Source organism: Vigna unguiculata, chromosome 5 (assembly GCF_037176805.1).
Source record: "Vigna unguiculata cultivar grain cowpea cultivar isolate G323 ecotype 2 chromosome 5, ASM3717680v1, whole genome shotgun sequence".
Classification (NCBI taxonomy): Eukaryota; Viridiplantae; Streptophyta; class Magnoliopsida; order Fabales; family Fabaceae; genus Vigna; species Vigna unguiculata.
Genome location: NC_140796.1, coordinates 3730907 through 3749496, shown reverse-complemented (window position 1 = coordinate 3749496; position 18590 = coordinate 3730907). Strand labels below are relative to the sequence as shown.

At 30.1% G+C, this 18590-nt stretch overlaps 2 protein-coding genes and 1 long non-coding RNA gene across 5 annotated transcripts; all 3 read left to right on the top strand.

The window, feature by feature from the left end:
* Window positions 1–23: 23 nt before the first annotated feature.
* On the top strand, window positions 24–3733 carry LOC114184163 (uncharacterized). Of its 2 annotated transcripts, none has more exons than XM_028071426.2 (9): window positions 24–316; window positions 1067–1121; window positions 1363–1398; window positions 1479–1523; window positions 2303–2386; window positions 2621–2692; window positions 2822–2860; window positions 2997–3096; window positions 3407–3733. In XM_028071426.2, the coding sequence occupies exons 1-9, from the start codon at window positions 72–74 to the stop codon at window positions 3559–3561; spliced, it is 831 nt and encodes a 276-aa protein (XP_027927227.2). In that variant the 5' UTR covers window positions 24–71; the 3' UTR covers window positions 3562–3733. The 2 variants fall into 2 exon arrangements, with proteins under 2 accessions (XP_027927227.2, XP_027927228.2); XM_028071427.2 differs by having other exon boundaries at window positions 2980–3096.
* A 2790-nt stretch (window positions 3734–6523) lies between these two features.
* Window positions 6524–8171, top strand: LOC146885989 (uncharacterized). Of its 2 annotated transcripts, none has more exons than XR_014994974.1 (3): window positions 6524–6664; window positions 6772–6841; window positions 8062–8171. It is a non-coding gene; the product is annotated as an uncharacterized LOC146885989 (long non-coding RNA). The 2 variants fall into 2 exon arrangements; XR_014994973.1 differs by lacking the exon at window positions 8062–8171 and adding an exon at window positions 7541–7906.
* A 1091-nt stretch (window positions 8172–9262) lies between these two features.
* On the top strand, window positions 9263–12864 carry LOC114183936 (plant cysteine oxidase 2-like). Its single transcript, XM_028071135.2, has 5 exons — window positions 9263–9672; window positions 11606–11724; window positions 11981–12134; window positions 12288–12509; window positions 12589–12864. The coding sequence occupies exons 1-5, from the start codon at window positions 9447–9449 to the stop codon at window positions 12711–12713; spliced, it is 846 nt and encodes a 281-aa protein (XP_027926936.2). The 5' UTR covers window positions 9263–9446; the 3' UTR covers window positions 12714–12864.
* The last annotated feature ends 5726 nt before the right edge of the window (window positions 12865–18590 follow it).

The following is an 18590-nucleotide window of genomic DNA, read 5'->3' as shown; positions in this document are numbered from 1 at the left end:
AAAATAAACACCCCCTTTACACTTACGTATTGCATTTGTGAGGATGAACTTTTAATTGATGGAAAAAAAAAATGCCATTTTTCTTGTGCTTCTCTGTAAAGAAAAAACAGAGAGGAAGCGGATGTAAGGAAACTATGGACACTGCTGCTGCAACCTTATCTCTGTGTCAATGGCCTATTTTTTCTTCTTCTCCTCCTTCTCTGCGTATGCATGTGAGAGTTTCATGCAGAATCCCTCATCTTTCAGCATCCGCAGTTGACAAAACCCTCAGCCAGATCAACAATTCTGGTATCATAGCTTGTCTCAGGGCTAACAGGTTCCTTTTCCTTCTCTGCTTCTATTCTTTTATTATTTTTATGGAACAATTATAAAAAAATATCAGTGGTCTAGTTTTTTTTAATCAATATTGGGTTTTTTTTTTCTTATCCTGCTTCCCTGTAGCTTTGTCACTGGTGGGGATAACTTGGGCAACTTCTTCTGGGAATTAGCAGATTGCAATAAAAAAAATGATTTTTATACGCTTTCAGAAAGAAGGAGCTTGTTACTCTACTTTCCTTTTGATGGGAATGTTGATTCTCAGAAGAGAACTGCATTAATGTTGAAAAAGGTGAAAAATATGGTTTAGATTTAAAGGATATGGATGAGTGGTTACAATTCTGGTTGTGTAAAACATGACGCAGGGATGGCCTACTTGTTGTAGATGAAGTTTGGACATATGGTGTCTATGAGTAGTAGCTTGTTAGGATAAGAAGTGACACCATAAACAAATTTTAACAATTTAGTGCCAAAGTTGAAACAGGATTACTCAGCCTAATTGTTTTGTATCTGTTGTGTAATTTATGTTACTAAATATAGAGGATAAAAGAGTATTACTTTTTCACTTCCTTTTTCTTTGGCACCTTTTTTGCTTAGTGAGGTTAAACTGAATGTATTATGTTCTTTTTGATTGTATTGAATTTTTTATTTGCTAGAAAGTACTAGGCTAATTCTCCCAAGGCAGACCATAGTGAATTGTATTGTGTGCCTGTTTATTCTGGCTTACCTTTTATTTTTCACCTATGTATAGTGCAGAAGTGGCCTTGAAAGCTGCAAATGCTGCAATAGCAGGTGGAGTTTCAGTTGTAAGTTTTCTTCTGACGTTCTTTTATTCTGTATTATCAATTTAATTTTAATAAAGAAAACTCAGAGGACAGTTACATGGATCTGTTTTGTCTTGGTTTTGAAATTGATCCTACTAGTTGAATCAGTTTAAATGTTCTTGAGTAGAGTTATGCAAGCCTTGTGACATCTGAAAAGATATGATGTACTCGACTAATTTTTCTCGTGATGTGTTTCTCATCATCTATTTCTTTTTACATGTAGTTGGAAATTGTGGTGTCGACTCCAGGTGTGTTTGAGGTTGTTTACCTCAATTTTTGTACTGCCTCACTTGTTTTGTTCTTAGATTTAGAATTCATACGCTTTTCTGGTCTGTGTAGGTTCTGCAGCAGCTTGTGAAGGAGCATCCTACAATGACCCTAGGGGTATGCTTTCATCCTTAAAGTTTCTATCAGTTTATCAGATGGCATCAATGTTCTTTGTTTGGGTGTACATCATGTGAATTTGCCCAGAGTTAAGAAATCTGGAGAACATGTCAATGTCATTGCACTCTCTCAGTTCATTGAATTTTAAGATTGTGTATAGCATCATCACCTATGGACATGCTGATAGACATGTAAATGACGATTATCACCAAGAACTGCTAATCCTCACGATCTTTTTCTTCTCTCTGAAACAAGAGAATAGTTATTTATTCTGTGGATTATTTCTAACAAAACCACAATGTCTTGTAGAATTTTGGAAAAAATATATAAAGTTGATACATTCGAAATTGTTCTAGTGTTGAATCTGTTATTCATGTGGATAACTACCTCTTTGTGACAGCCCCATAATGGTTAAGAGGAATATCTGACCTAGTCCAATCCTCAATCAGTTTAGACGATGTTCATCCTATCTTTCCACTTTTCTTCTAAATTCTAAGTAATATTGTCAAAGTTTACCTAAAGTCTCTAACTTTCTTCTGATTTAGTCTTGTCTAGAACACTAATAAATTGATCTCTCTTGAAAATGCACACAAAATATTATTATAAAATTAGAGATTTCTTTAGTTGCTTGTTGGATATCACTAGCTTGTAAAGGTATCCTTCTGCATTCTAATGATTGTTTTAACATGATGATCAAGACTCTTATCATATATTATATTATTCTACGAAATCACATTTCTCTTCAACAGTTTTCTGAACTGAACAGCTATTGCCCTTAGGTTGGAACTGTTCTCAAGATTGAGGATGCTAAAAGTGCAATCAATGCTGGAGCCAAATTTCTATTGAGTCCTGCAACTGTTAAGGTTTGCAATTATATTTATATATACTTGCATGTCACATAATACCTGTGTGTGGCAAATTTCAGTGTTTACTATTATTATTTTGTTTTTTTGTTTTTTTCTTTTCCCTATTATTATTCTTGTTTGAATTAGCTTGAGAGATTCTTGTCACATAATACTTACATGTTCACTATTTGCGGACACACTAGAATGTCTAACCATTGTGCATTCTGTTGAAAATTGTTTGTTTGTTATCAGGACATAATGGTAATGGATTACGTTCAGAGTGGTGAAGTTTTATATATTCCGGGTACAATGACTCCAACTGAAGTAAGAGTCAACTTTTAGATTCAAGTCCTTTGCAGATTCATGATAAATTCTTCTATCATTAATATTTCACTGTATGCAATTTTTTCAAGCATTCATTGAGCACTCCTTAGTGATCATTGTGCAATGCAGATATTGTCTGCATGTGATGCAGGGGCTAAAATGGTCAAGGTATGCTTTTCCATCTCTTTTAATGGTTAACATTCATGTCTTTATATTTAGAGCTTCCCCATGTTAATTTATTTTTCTTTTTAATGGTTATAATTCACATCATGATTTCTTATACTTAGGTTTTTCCTTGTGATAGATATATCCAGTTTCTGCACTTGGAGGATTTCAGTACATATCAGCACTCAAGAAGACATTTCCTCATGTATCTATGGTTGCTTCCCAGGGAATAACAATAGGTAGTTTTGAAGTTTTCCTGTGTATGAGTACCAACATGAAAATTCTGACCTTTTCATGTTTCATTCTCGAATAATTGATAAATAGGTTTTCTGGTTTTCTTAGAAACACTTCTTTTGATTAACTGTTTATACCAGCTTATGTAACAACTTTAGAAGAACTTTTCTATACCAGCTTTAGATAAATGTGATCACCATAACCTCATCCATGGATGCCTAGTAGCACAACATGCATTTTATTTAGTAGATGAAGTTAATGGCAATGTCATTGGCATAACCATTCAATGTGACTGACTTCATCTGTATTTTGCAGATGCTATTGGTGAATATATTCTGCGTGGTGCATCCTCAGTTGTTTTATCAGATGCCATATTTGATAAAGAGGCAATTGAGCAATTTAATTTTGATAAGATACATAAACTTGCACGTTCTGCTACCTTACTTGGTAACAAAGCTGTGAATAGGTAACAATTTGTACATTTTTAAACATCTAATGTTGTTGTTTTCTTACATTTAGCCATAATGGTTGTTTGACATAGTTGTTGCTTATATTTTTTTAATCATTTTGTCAGGATTTGATAGAGCACTGTGCTGTTTAAGGTTTTTTGACACAATAAATTTATATCACCTTTTTTAATTAGTTTTATTTTTTATTGAGATAAAGAGAGCTTCTAATTTAAAGATAAATTTAGAAAATAATTAGTGCGTCAATCAATAAAAGTGAAACATTGGTCAATTTGCCATTTAAAAAACATAAAACTACATTTATTTTAGAAAGAAGGAGCACATAGCAATTAAGTTAGTGTGTTAGAAACATAGTATCTCTCTTCATAAGATAAAACATTCAATAATCATTTTTATTCCGTAAATTATAAACTTTAACAAGGAGAAGGTAACACTCTTCTGTGAACTATATTTCAAAAATCATCTTTGCTATCAGTTAGAAATGTCTCTCTCCATTTTATCAAGCTGCTCTTTTTATCTTCTGCAGTATATTCGATTTCCTTATAACACGTTTATTTCTATCCAAAAATAATCTCGTATCATAATTTAATTATTTTTATTATAAATTAAGAATATTATTTTTTAGATTTAAAATGTTCATCTATTATGAATTTTTTTCATTATGAACTGTGATTTACAAATTAAAATTGTTATTTACTGTGAAGTAGAATTATAATAATATAAAAAAATACTTGTCATGGTACGAATTAAAATATTAATTTAATTAAAATATGGAAATATATGAAGACTTTTTAAATTGGCACTGTTCACAGGTTTCTACATAAGATAAGATTTAAGTTAAGATTGATATTTTTATAATTATTATTTTTAGACAATAATATAGTAGTTAATGACTATTATATTATATGACAATTAAGAGTAATAAAGAGTCGAAAATGGAATAATTAAATATGTAAAGTCTATACTTCTCCTGATCATCAAAGGTGTTTATCTTTTCCGTTTATGCCTTAGGAAAAACACATGGCGGTATCGTGCTTACGCATCCATCTTTTTTAATTTAAATAATAAAATTTTAAAATAAAAATTAAATAATTAAAATAATATATATGTTTTGTTATTTTAAGCGAAGAAATTAGATAATTATATTTAATGAAGAAGTCATACATAATTATAAAAGAAAAAAATAGATCTCCTAAAAGTAATTCCTTTTATATTTAATTCAAATCGGATATGATATGACTGATTAAGTTGAAACTATTAACACTGATAATTTCGATAATTGAACTAGCATCACTAATTTTCATTATTTATATTAATTAATAATTATATTATATTATTAATTTGTTGATATAAATTTTGGTGAATCACAAATTTAGGTAAGAATGTTATGTAATTAGGACAGAATATAATTTCCTTGGACTACATTACAGTTAAAGAAAGAATTTAGCAAGATCATTGTCTGTTCTATATAAACATATTTTCTTTTTGTAAATCTAGTTAAGAAAATTATGCAGATTTCAATTACATCAATAAGATGGAGTCCTTTAAAATTTCAAACCATTACACAATTACTTTTAATTTAGTTAAAGTACACTATGAGTAATCATAAATTAATATTTAACAATATTATTTTTAATTGGATACTAATGAAAAGAAAATTTCTACATTAGCAAATTAAACTATATTTTGTCAACCAATGACACTGAAATTGGCTCAAGGTTTGGATAAGCACGCACAAATCAATCCTATCCAAAATATATTGAAATTATCTTCTCCCAATTGAAGATGGAAATTTAATAATGGAATGAAAAAAGAATAAATTTCGAGACGTGAAATCTAGAATTGATTCAAGAACAGCAGAAGTCATTTAATTCAATGGAATAGTCAATGTTGTTCATATAATTAACAAACCTTATTTAATTTTTCTTTCTCACTGGAGCTAGTTTTTACTTAAGAAATTAGTTATTAGTTTATAATTTCATAACTTATAAGATTTAAATTAATAAATTGTAAATACTTAATTAATCTAATTGATAGGTTAGATTACAGTGTAAGATAATATAAAATAATATAATTATATAATTTTAATATATAAATACAACTTATTTTTTAGATAAATATGTTATTATAAAAAAATAATTTGATATTTTTTAAGAAACAATTAATTTTTTAGACAAGTTATTACTACTGTAAAATTATTCCACGTCAAACAATGATAATACTTTTTATAAATAATTGTAAATTGTTTACGTGAGATTCCTAACATTCTAACTTAAAGTTGTTTAAATTAAGGTTTCAAATTTTGTAAAAACCATTTAAAATATTTAAAATTTGATTACTGACCCAAATTTTTTTTTATAAACTTTGTAGTATATATTTGATAGCAAAGTCCTTACATGTAGTAGAATAATCATAAATTTTGAGATACAAAAATTTGATAAAGAAAAACTTCACACATTTGTAACTTTTACCTCAATGCATTCCAAATCAAACTTGAAATAAGTAGAAAAATCTGAAAGCTAATCTCCGAAAGATATTGGAGGTTTAAAATTTTCAATGTTCCTCCATTTAGTACATTTTTTATTATTTTAATATTATTTTAAAGATTTTTTTAACATTTTATACATTTAGTTTACATATCTATACTTATAAAAAATGTTTAAAAGATATTGTGAAATTTTTTATGTCATCAAATACTTATATTTTAATAATGATGTTCAAAAAGGTTTATTTTGTGATTATCATTTTGCATATTATTGTATTTGTATTCGATGTATACATAATAAGGTTATTACTTGATATTTTTCTTTATTTTAGATTTATAAGCTAAAATCAATTAAATTTAAAAAGAAAAATGTTAATAAATTTTTTAGACCTTACCAAGTGTAAGGTCCACTTTTCGTGCTGCCCTTTTCTTAAGGTTGTCCCTAACCATTGGGCCATAGGGCTGGTCCAGAAGGGGGAAAACAGACCTAAATTTGCCAAAACCCTAATCCTTGTGCTCATTGCGTAAAACAGATTCCCACATACCTCGAGCTGCTGCTGCCGCCTCTGCTAGGGCTTTACTCTCACCGTTACATTGAGCTAGGAGGACCAGTTGTTCCAAGTAAGTTAACCGCCCAAACGTTCTCTTCTCATTTTAGCTTTATTGTCGGGGTTTCAACTGGGGTTCCTTTATTAATCCCGTTTCCGCTCTGTTTCTTTGATCTCTAGTTCATTAAGATAAACTCGTAGCTGCTGTGCTCGCTATTCGGGGTGGGAGTCTTGTACTAGCTTATTCCAGGTAAGGGAAGCTAGACTTCATACTTTTGATTCACTGTTTGGTGTGCTTTGGTCCTGTTTCGTGTTTTGGGTGATCGTATGTTGTTTCTGATGGTACAAAAATGCTTTGGGTGTTGTTGTGAGCGAGTCCCTGTTTGAATACGCGTGGTTCAGTGGTGAGTACTTATATACTCGCCCAGGCGAGCTCATCTTGCCCAGGCGAGATTCACAGGAACTCGCCCAGTTTTTCTGCTCGAGAACTCGCCCAATTTTTCTACTCGAGTGCTCGCCCAGGCGAGTGGCTGCGTTTTGAGCGACGAACTGTCTCGCTCAGGCGAGATAGCCTCGCCTAAGCGAGAGCTCGCGAAGTTCTCCAAGAGCCACTATTGCAGTCTCGCCTAAGCGAGAGCCTACTACTTGAGCGAGAGTACTCTTCTCGCCTGAGCGAGGACTCTAGCTTGGGCGAGACCTCCTTTAGGTTTTTGCTATGCTTTGTTTCTTGAATGTTGATGGTTGTTTGATTGGATGGTTCATTGACTTATTATGTACAAAGGGGGTGGATATGCATGTATTATGTATGTTGTGGGTGAGAACAAATGAATTGGAGATGAGCTTGGCATGAGATATATTTGATGGTTGATTACTCATACTAAATGACATGTTAATGTTATGCATAAGAACTTCATGATTGATTGATAGTGTATGAGTAAGGTTTGTGTAGGACATAATTCCATGATCCTGGTAGCGGGGCTCGTGGTGGTGCCTCATCTTATGGACGTAATTCCGTGGGCCCTTCTAGGGGGAGTCCCCGGTGGTGCCTCAACTATAGGACCTAATTCCATGAATCTCGAGGTGAGGATTCACGGTGGTGCCTCGAGACTAGGACGTAATTCCACGAGGATAACGTGGTGGTGCCTCAGGGCCAGGGCGTAATTCCACGAAGGCCACGTGGTGGTGCCTCATGTAAGGGTATAATTCCGCGAAGGCCTCGCGATGACGCCTCATTGCTAGGACATAATTCCACTGCCACGTGGTGGTGCCTCATTAAGCTTATCCGGATAGTCAAGTCTTGGTGTTTTGTATGGTTGGGTACTGGATGTCTGCTATGTATGTTTGAATATTTAAATTGTATATTGGGTGTATGATTTGATGATTTCTTCGTTAGCTTACCCTTTTGCTTGCTTGTGTGTCATGTGTGGTTTCCTCCCTTGCGATGATCATCAACCTTGTTGATCTGAGCAGATGTGAGAACTTCCGGCAGTGGTAATAATAATAGAGATGCTGCCGTTTGATGAATCTTGGACGTTTATCGAGTTCGCTTTGGGGACCCATAACTTTTGGGAGTTTAGTAAGTGGGTTTTTGTTTTTTCTTTCTTGTTATCCATTTAATTGGGACGTTACACAAAGTTCTACTTAATGGTAAATATTTAATGCAAGTTTTACTTAACGGTAAATATTTAATGCAAAAGCTTTTTTTTTTTTTACTAATGATTAAGTTTCTCTTATTTACAGTGACAAAATGATTAACTTCAAGACAATACACTGTTGTGTTAGTACTACTAAATTGAGTGATTAAGGAATATGGTTTTTTTTGTTAGATTGTTCTGTACGATTAACTTGTATACTTTATACTATATTTATTTTCACATATTTATATTAATTATATATTAATTATTCCCACGGGTAAATTTGAGTAAGTTACTACATATTCTTTTAAATAAATAATTTTTTTAAATTGCAAGAAGAGAGTTAAAGTTAGAGTACAAATTACAACACTTCTAAACCAAACTTAATTCGCATTGAATGCTTTATTTAATAATACAACTGTGAAATATGTTACAGAATTTAATTACAATCAATCAGTACCATAAATGTTTTCTTGATTGGAACGTCTTATATTATTCATTCATATCATAAATAAATAGTCAATTATATAAAATAAGATATAAACGGTCAACTTGAAATGATAAATAATTAGTCACATGAAAAGTAATAATAAATAAATAGTCAATGTATAAAAATCATTTTACTTTTGTAAGAAATATTTAAAAAAATATGTCTTTCACTAATTTTACAAATAAGAAAATGAAAAAACCTAGAATATAAAATTGCAGCACGAGTGGCAAATAAAGGAAAAAGGAGCGTACAAAGAAGTGAATTCCATAGTAGTAGTTATATTTGGATTAGAATCCGCTGTTTGTGCTGCCCACTGAAATTCTTAGATATGGCCCCTGGTTTTCAGTTTTACTTTTCAAACCACTTTCTCTTTCTCTCTCTCAATCTCATTTTCATCTACATTCATTCATTCATTCTCTTGCCTCTACATATCAAACATGCAACATTGTTTCATCATTCAAATGTGTGATTCTTCCCACACTCTCTTCTCCTTCATGCTCATTTTCTCTCAACTTGTTAAACCCTCCTAAAATCTCACCTACTTTTCACTGTTTCTCCCGTTTTTTTTTTTTTTTCTCCACTTTTCCTTTTTCTGCAATTCTTTCTCTCTCTCTCCATCCATATCCATCTCCCATAATTATCAATAGTTTTGGGATCAGATTCAATCGCGGGCCAAAGTTTTTTGCGGGCCAAAGATTTTATTGTTGGGGTGTATTCTACAGTTGATTTAAATGGGGATTGGTAGAAACTTGTCTGAGAAGAAGGGGAGGGAGTTGCGTGAATTGCGAGAAGAAACAAACACAAACGCCAACAAATCGAGAAAGAATCGGAAACATCGTCTGAGGAAGATGTCGCCGGGACAGAGGTTGTTTCAGACTTGTAATCAAGTGTTTGCTTCTACTGGTCCTGGGATTGTCCCTTCCCCTCAACACATTGAAATGCTTCTCTCTGTTTTAGGTCAGTGGAGTGTTCTCATTGCATTCTTTTCATTGAGATTTCATGTTGGTGATAGGTTGGTTTGTATTGAACATGAAATTTCAATTCTAACCTAAGACTTCTGGCTTGATTGCAATTTCTTTCACATTTAATGTAATTGTTATAATTTCAAACTCACATACAAGTATAGAAAAATGTCGTTTAACATTTTCTTACAACTGAATCATGAAATAAGAAGCATTTTTGGGATTTTTTTTATCTCTCTGGAGGACTAGTGCTTGTCACCTATGCCTCAATTTGATAGATTTTTGCATTTTATTTTGGTGGGGTGATCCATTATTTTGTTTTCTTGTAGTGTTGGACTATTCTTGTTCTGACAATTACAAGCATTTGGGATTTGCTTATTTATCTCTGATTTCATCAGCAGAGGAAAAAAAAAAGTTATTCACACTGCACTTTTTATACAGAATATTTATTATGTTATTAATTTTTCATATTTATTAAAAAATAAAAAAGAAATTAATTTAACTATATCATGTGACAATAATATTTTTTTTTAAAATTAGATTTTCATAAAATTTAATTTATTTTTCACCACATTATGAATTAGATCTATGGAGTATTCATTTTATGAATTAAAACATTTGATTTGGACATTTAATATTTCTTTTACCATAGGGAATGATGTTTGTAGGAATAAAAAAAATCAATATTTAAATGTGTTTATTTATTTATGTTATTACTTTAGTCAAATTTCTAACTATTTTTTTAATGTTATCCATTTATAGATTTTTATATAATATGCAAGTAAAATTCATTATGTTTATATTAATTACCATTTTAATTTAATTTATTTAGTATTTTCTAATGAATAAGTGTGTGTGTATATATATATATATATATATATATATATATATATATATATATATATATCCAATTACATTTGTTAAGAATTATTTATAGATGTAGAGGAAAAATATCTTTTCCAAATAAAACCATTAAATAGAATTAAAGTAGTTAAAATTTATTTTATATTTACATGTTACTATTTGTTTTTTCATATCTGAGTATGGTAAAACAACCTAACACATTTTGGCTTAGTTGTTTTTGGTTTGTGTTCTATACTATCTATGTGTATTGATGCAAGTGTTCATTATCTGGTGCTGGAAGTTTGGTATTTCTCTCTTTAAAATATTAAAATAAAAAGACAATTTATCGCTTGGAAGACTATAAACATATAATTTTGAATCCAATTATCGTTAATAAGGTGGTCTTTTGTTATACCTAACACTTGTTCCTCACTTTTTTGGTTGTGTCTTGTCAATGGTAGCATAATTTTGGATATATCATGACACTATATACAACAAGTATTTTGGATGACAATAAATAGCTGCCTTTATACAAAAGTTTCATTTTCTATTTTTAGTCACTACCTGGAAAATAATCAATCTCCTTCATCATATTATTGAGTTGAAATTTTCTGATAAATAAAATTGTCCTATTATTGGCATTTCCTTGAACTGGATACAGCTGCTCACCTTTAATTTTGGGCAAATACCTAAATTAGTCTATAAATCATTTTTTAAAATTCAAAATAAATAAGAAATAATTGAACAAAATTGATTCCAAATATACTACATGAAAAAAAAATCTGGATATTTATAAAGTATTTTTGTTTTTCTGCTTTCAAGTTTTAATTATTCGTTCTCATATTTTTCTAGTCTATACTCTTTAAAATTTAGTTTTATGACCAGTTTTTAAAAGCTAAAAATACCAAAGCATAATCAAATATCCTTTTCAGTTTATTTATTTATTTCTATTTTTAACTTTCTTTCAATGTTACTTTGGAATTGACTCAGATAGTTCATTACCTGTAGAACAAATCTACCAATATTTAATTCCATTTTTTTATACATTTCCTTTAATTAACTTTATATGAATGGTCTTTGTGCAGGTGAAATAAAACAAGAAGACCTGGACTTGAGACCTGATATGCCATATTTCAGTACAAACAACCCTCGAAGAACTCCAAAAATTACATACCTGCACATTTATAAATGTGAACAATTCTCGGTAATTAAACTATTCATGATTTATAACTTCTCTGAATATTTTCTTTTTTAGAATCAAAAAGCAAGTAACAGAAAAATAATTGTTTATAAATTAATTTACATTACAAATTAATTATTTTAACATTACATTCTATTACTGAAATAATTACATTGTATGATTATTAAACTCTCTAGTAATATTTTTCTTTTCATAAAGTGTTTTTTGGAGAATTTTTTTGTCAGTTTATCATTTTATTCTTATTTTCTTATTATTTCAGATGGGAATATTTTGCTTGCCACCTTCTGGAGTTATTCCTCTTCACAATCACCCAGGAATGACTGTTTTCAGCAAGCTTCTTTTTGGAACTATGCACATCAAATCTTATGATTGGGCAGTTGACTTGCCTCCTCACATGGTCAAACCATCAGAAAGTGAGTATTTGATTGTTTTATATATAGATTAATTACAAAAGATATGTGCAAATTTGTTCACAATTGAACAGAACAGACTGAAGCAAATTTGTTCAAGCTGCTTGGTTACTAAAATGTACAAGAATAATTTGAATGTTGTGTTTGTGATTGTAGCAACCCAGACATCAGATGTAAGATTGGCGAAAGTTAAGGTTGATGCTGAATTCAATGCTCCTTGTGACCCCTCCATTCTTTATCCTGCTGATGGAGGCAACATGCATTGGTTCACTGCAGTTACAGCTTGTGCAGTTCTAGATGTGCTTGGTCCTCCATACTCTGATCCTGATGGCAGACACTGCACATACTACCAGAATTTTCCCTTCTCCACCTATTCAGGTATTTTCATATCCTTTGTCAAAACTCTGTATGAAGATGTTGATGACATCAAATGATTTGAATCTTTTGGAAATTTCAGTTGATGGAATATCCATACCAGAGGAAGAAAGGAAAACATATGAATGGCTACGAGAGAAGGAGGAACCTGAAAATCTTCAAGTAGCGGTAAAGATGTACAGCGGCCCAAATATTGTGGAGAACTAACTCTGTTTTGTCATCCAACACTTTTCCTGTTGTTGTGGTCAAATGTTGCTGTAGATCATTGTCTCATTCTGTCTTTTGATGTCATCTTTTTGTCCTCTAGTCAAACTTGTTCTGTCTGTGGTAGTACTACCATTTTAGTATTTCATTTTCTTATGAGGAGCATGAGGCACTTAACTGCGCCATTTTTTATTTTTGGTTCGTTTCATTATTGTAATGTACATAAAATAACCCCAGGAAAAGGATTAAATGATTCATTATCTCACCGAACTGCAAAATGCAGAATGAGAAGGTGCTTGAAATTGCAAATTGGAAATCAGAATCCGGAGTATGTAACAGGAAAAATCTTTTCTGATAGTTTCAAAATTATCTTTCTAAAACGTGTTTGTTGACGATTTCTGAAAATATTCTCTAGTATTTATAGTTCTTTTGTCTCAGCTTTTCAAGTACATGCATTAAACATAACAACTACCAAATTATGATTAATGAATTTCATTACATGACACAATTATTAGAAACACTCTTAAATCTCTTAACATAATTAAAATAACAACTTATTATTAAATGTAATTATCTACATTTTATCCAACAAAATCTTCATGTAAATTTAAATGTTTTTTTGTTTTTCATCTTTCTTTCCTTCATCTCTCGATTTTGTAACCTACAATTCATATTGTGTTTGTTCTTTTCATTAATAGTTTGAATTCTTCCGTGTAACTGACTTGTATTTCATTTTCATTGTGACTGACCTGTTCCTCTTCTTTTTTACCCATAAATTACTTAATTGACTTAGAAGATTTTGACATATTATTCAACAAAATAATCACAAAAAGGTGTTTCTTCAATACAAAGTTTTTATCCAAAGTTAACTTCTTATTCAATAAACTAATACATTTTATTCTACAAGAATGGCCAAACAAAATACACAAATAAAGATAATAAAACAAAAAATTTAGATCCAAATATGTGAAAAATAGAATCAAAATATGTGTGACAAACAAGTAACGTACTTGACTTATATCACTACATCCCCAAATTATGCTACCTTCACTAACTTCACTAATTTCAACTAACATGAAATAACCAACAACCAACACACTAATACGTAATAAGTAACAAACAACACACACTCAAATCCCATAATTAAACTCTGAGAAACACATCATCATAATTAATTCAAATAGGAATGTTAAAAACCCTAAAATAAAAAACTACCAAAATAGGAACAAAGGGTTCAGTGAAGGACACACAACTACACCACAAATTCCGAGCAAAAAATGAATAACTTACCGCCACCAAACAAAAAACTTTGGTTGCTTTCAATAGGTCAACGGTGATCGACAACGAACCACACAAAAGGAATAAAAAAACATGTTGCTCTTCTTCCAAACGCGCCATTAAAAGTTCTACAACTTGTTCATGTTGGTGACGAGTTACCAAAGATAAAACATGAAAAAAATGAATACAAATGAGAAAAAGGTATCGACAAACCTTTCGTCTTTCAAACAATAACTAAAGACGACAACTGTTGAATGTTATCCAATGACCGAAATTTATTTTTTGAATGGTTTACTAAGGATGAAACGAAAACTTTCTTTCCTGCGAACCCACTTTAGGAAATCCACTTCAACACTAAATCCAAATGAACCACTTCAAATGCGACTCACGTCTTCTTTCAAATGTCACATCACACAGATGAACAAAAATTAAAAAAGAAGAAGATTGCTAATGCCACATCAAGTGACACTTAAGATAACAAAAAAGACAAAATTTAGTAAGTCATTGTATCATTATCTTTTAAAATAAAAAAGTGTCACCCGACTCATAGGATTAAGCTAAAGTAATTTCTTACGACAATAATTATTAATCCTTTCATTCTAAACTTATATTTAAATCAAAGACAATACTTATAAAAAAAATGGAGAAAAGATTTCTTACTTTGTTGGTCCTTATTTCAAATTCAATGGATATAAAACCTCTTTACATGACCTACCGAGACGAAGAGAGAGTGCAATCCAAATTTTTTCACTTCAAAATTATTTTTTGAAAAATAAACTTTTACGTCTGGGTTTTATTTTCCGATGCACACAAAATTCTGCAACCATCTTTTCTGCGGTACACTTAACTCAGATTTATTTTTCCTATATTATATACTGCAATTTCGAAAATAATAATCTGAAAAAATGTACCACCACCACTATTGTTCGAGTAATAGTAATCCATAAGGGTAGGAATGAAATTAAAACAAATAGTGGGGTGCATGATGAAATTGATGAGATGCAGGAAGCAATTTTTCTGTCTGCGGAATTTTTTTATTTTATCAAAGCCCAGACAGTTGCATCTTCCTTTCCCTAAGTAGAGAAAGGGAGAAGAAAGACAAAATACCATTAACAATAAGCTTTTTAACATCTGGTATAATGAAAACTGGGGAGGAAAGGTAAGAAGAGAATCTTATATTTCTATTTGAGAATTATAGTTTTTGTAATGAAAATATGAATAAATATTTTTTTGATTTCAAATAACAAAACATATTATTTATATTCATTTTTACTTTTAAAGTTTACTTTTAAAGTTATCTTTGTTTTCTTCTGGATAATAGATTTTTAATTAAATAAATAAAATAAACCTTTAAACTTTATCATGAAGTTGATCTAATGTTTGTTTTTTATATTTTACTTTATTTATTATATTCTTTTGTACTTAAAGAAAGTTACTTTCTTTCTACTTCTTTCTCTTCCTCTTCCTCGAGTAATTGGTTCAAATGTTAAATGTGTAATTCAGTCTTTCTTTATTCATTTATTTCCTTTAACATTTTCTGCTTTTCTTTTTCTTGAATAAACTTAACGGATTATTAGTGAATTATTGACATGTACAATGAAGTTATTGACTGCAGTTTAAACAATATTTTGCATACGTTTTAAAATTTCAATATTAAATAAAGAAATTATGAATTTATATATTGATATTTATTTTATATATCTTTATTATTTCCTTTTTTACATAAATAATGACTTCAAAATTTAAAGGAGTTTGAATATCCTTGTTTTCAAACTATAATATTTGTCATTAATACTTTTATTTGTCTACATAGTTATCTTATAAATTACTTGTTATTACTGGTTTTTAATAAATAATAGGAAAATACTATTTTAATATGTATATGTAAAGCTATAGGCCAAGGTTATATAATAATAATAATAATAATAATAATAATTTTTTAACATATAAAATTTAATTAAAAATTATTTGATCAATACATTATTATTGTACTATGGGTTACTGAGGTCATCTCAGCTAAGCTGGAGAGTTAGTTGACAAAAGATACCCAAACCAATAAATTACATAAAAATAAATATGATTCATGTCAATGTAAAATAGTTGTAATTAAAATGAACTGAAACAATTTCAACTAATGTTAATTGAGAAAAATCCTTCTCAATGTCACGAGAAAAAGCTTTGTAGACTTTAACTACAAATTAACATAACTAATATTGATTAAAATATTATTAATTGATATTTAAAATTTATTAACAATTATTTAATATTTAAATAAAATTTTTATATTTGATGGCAATTGAAATATTTAATGAAAAATTTAACAAAATTAAATTATTTTATTCAAATTGAAATATTTAAGAAAGGAACAATTTAAATTATATAAAAAAAAATTCAAATTTAATATATTTAAATGTTTTAAAAGTTACGAAATATATAAAAAAATGAAAAGTAAAGCTCCTAACCCTTTGAAGATGCGGTAAACACTCAACCTACTTTAACGATTCTGCAAAACTCGACATTTTTTCTGGGAGTTTAAGGTTTATAGTTTGTGATTGATGTTTCTAATTTTGTTTTTGTTTTTTCGAAAATGGCCATGCATATCACTTAGTGACACTACAATCCTTCCTTAAATGGAATTTTTTTTTAAATCATTTTACAACTTTTTGACAATTCTTAAAATGGTAAAATAATCTTAAGAATTAATTTTTATATTTAAAAAAAAAAAGAAAATGAATAATAATAAAGAACAATGTCAAATGGTGTCAAAATACCACCCAAAAAAAAAATACTAATTGACTCATTACATGCGGTGTCTTTTGCCATGCATGCAATGACACTTAGACGTTAGCGTGTTAGATGAACATTAATAAAAAGTTCAGTATTTTGGGGCTGAAACAGAACAAAAATCATTTTGGGACCATATTCAAACATGGAATAGGTCATGGAAAAGAGGGGTTAGGGTAGCTTATTAACCTATTAAGATCATCATTAACAATAACTTAAGACCAGTGAAAAGGTGCAGAAGGACATGCTAACCCTTTGACAAGTAATACTGGTTGACCCTTGGCTTTGAACGAATCAAATTAATTAAAACTGCATAATATATAAAAAGGGAATATTTCGAAGAGGCATCTTTATTAATATCCTATGCCCATAGGGTTGAAATTAATATTCAGTGGTTAATTAATACGCGACTCTCTCATCGTTATTTAATCTAATCAACCCTTAAAAACGCATGGAGTTACTTAACGGTTAACTGATGCATACTTGTATATATGCATTCACACCATAAACTTATTAATCGTCACGTTGACACCATTATGAGTTTTTATAACATATCCAAACTATTTTCTAATATGTTTCAAACGACACTTGTAATAATGATATTCATATACAGACATCACAACCTTATCTTTCTTTCATTGCATTTTTCTTTTGTTTATCTTTCTTCTGTCATTATATTATTACATGACCTATATATAACATTGTTTTGTATAAAATACACATCTACCTTTCGTTTTTGACGTTGACTGTATCTAAAACAATTGAATCAGATCCCGAGGTTAGTCTTAGTTTTAATAAAGCACCTAGTTAACCGAACATTGACGTTGTTTTAAAAACATAATATAAATAAGTAGCTTCTTTGTAATGCACCGATAGACATAAAATGTTTGATTGGAAAGAACAACTTAACATGTAACAATGACAGTGATTTAATTTAACAACTCAAAACTAAATATTCTTTTGCAGTAGTTGTGCTGTGTGACCCTTGTTTGCAACCTTTGAAACTTAGTTCATCATGTTTGGTATATATTAATTTTATACGAAAAGAACTGGTTTACAGACTAAAATTGAAATAATAATGGTTCTTTGATCGTGTATATATATAGTATAAAAATCGAATAATGAAGTTTGTTTACCTGAAAGGATGCTACCTTACAAGTTGGTTTTGTGGGGTTGAGTTAGATTTAAAGTCGACTTTTAATATGTAATATGGTATCAAAGCTAAGTTAAAGTCTATCTTAGCGAACTTTCTTGGACATTCTCGGACCACTAATGGACAATCCACTAATTTCTTATCTCACACACAAAATGAATATACTTCGGCGTGAGTTTTGTAGGGTTGAGTTTTAAAGTCCACTTTCAACAAAAAGATACATATATATTTTGTGTTTCTATTCCAGAGGTTATAATCCAGTTTAGATGAAATATTAACTCCTAAACAAAATAGGTACCTACCTAATTAACAAAGTAACTCTTAAACACTCCAAGGGCGTGGAAAAGATGAAGATGAGAAGGAGTATTAATTGTTTAATCAAGTTGATCATAGAAGGATTTAAAAAAGCATATTACTATATTGGAATTAATTGTTCATGGTGTTGTGGCAATGCATTGATGGAAAGCCAGTCAATGGGAGTGGACAGCAGAGCAATAGTTTAGAAGCATGAAGCGTATGGACCGCGTAATAAGGCTTCACCATTGACAAATATTCAGAGGTCTCACTCGCCGCCATGGCTAATAACTCGTTACATCTTACAACTTTGACCACATACCCATGTGACGTCTTCTCACCACCACCAAGCTTCAACCATAATAATAATC

Bases quoted from the DNA above. Each gene is read 5' to 3' on its own strand.
- LOC114183936 (XM_028071135.2), top strand. From the start codon at position 9,447: ATGGGGATTGGTAGAAACTTGTCTGAGAAGAAGGGGAGGGAGTTGCGT. The intron at 11,725-11,980 runs GTAATTAAACTA...TTATTATTTCAG, and splicing joins ATAAATGTGAACAATTCTCG to ATGGGAATATTTTGCTTGCC. The intron at 12,510-12,588 runs GTATTTTCATAT...TGGAAATTTCAG, and splicing joins TCCCTTCTCCACCTATTCAG to TTGATGGAATATCCATACCA.
- LOC114184163 (XM_028071426.2), top strand. From the start codon at position 72: ATGCCATTTTTCTTGTGCTTCTCTGTAAAGAAAAAACAGAGAGGAAGC. The intron at 2,387-2,620 runs GTTTGCAATTAT...GTTTGTTATCAG, and splicing joins TGAGTCCTGCAACTGTTAAG to GACATAATGGTAATGGATTA. The intron at 2,693-2,821 runs GTAAGAGTCAAC...TGTGCAATGCAG, and splicing joins GTACAATGACTCCAACTGAA to ATATTGTCTGCATGTGATGC.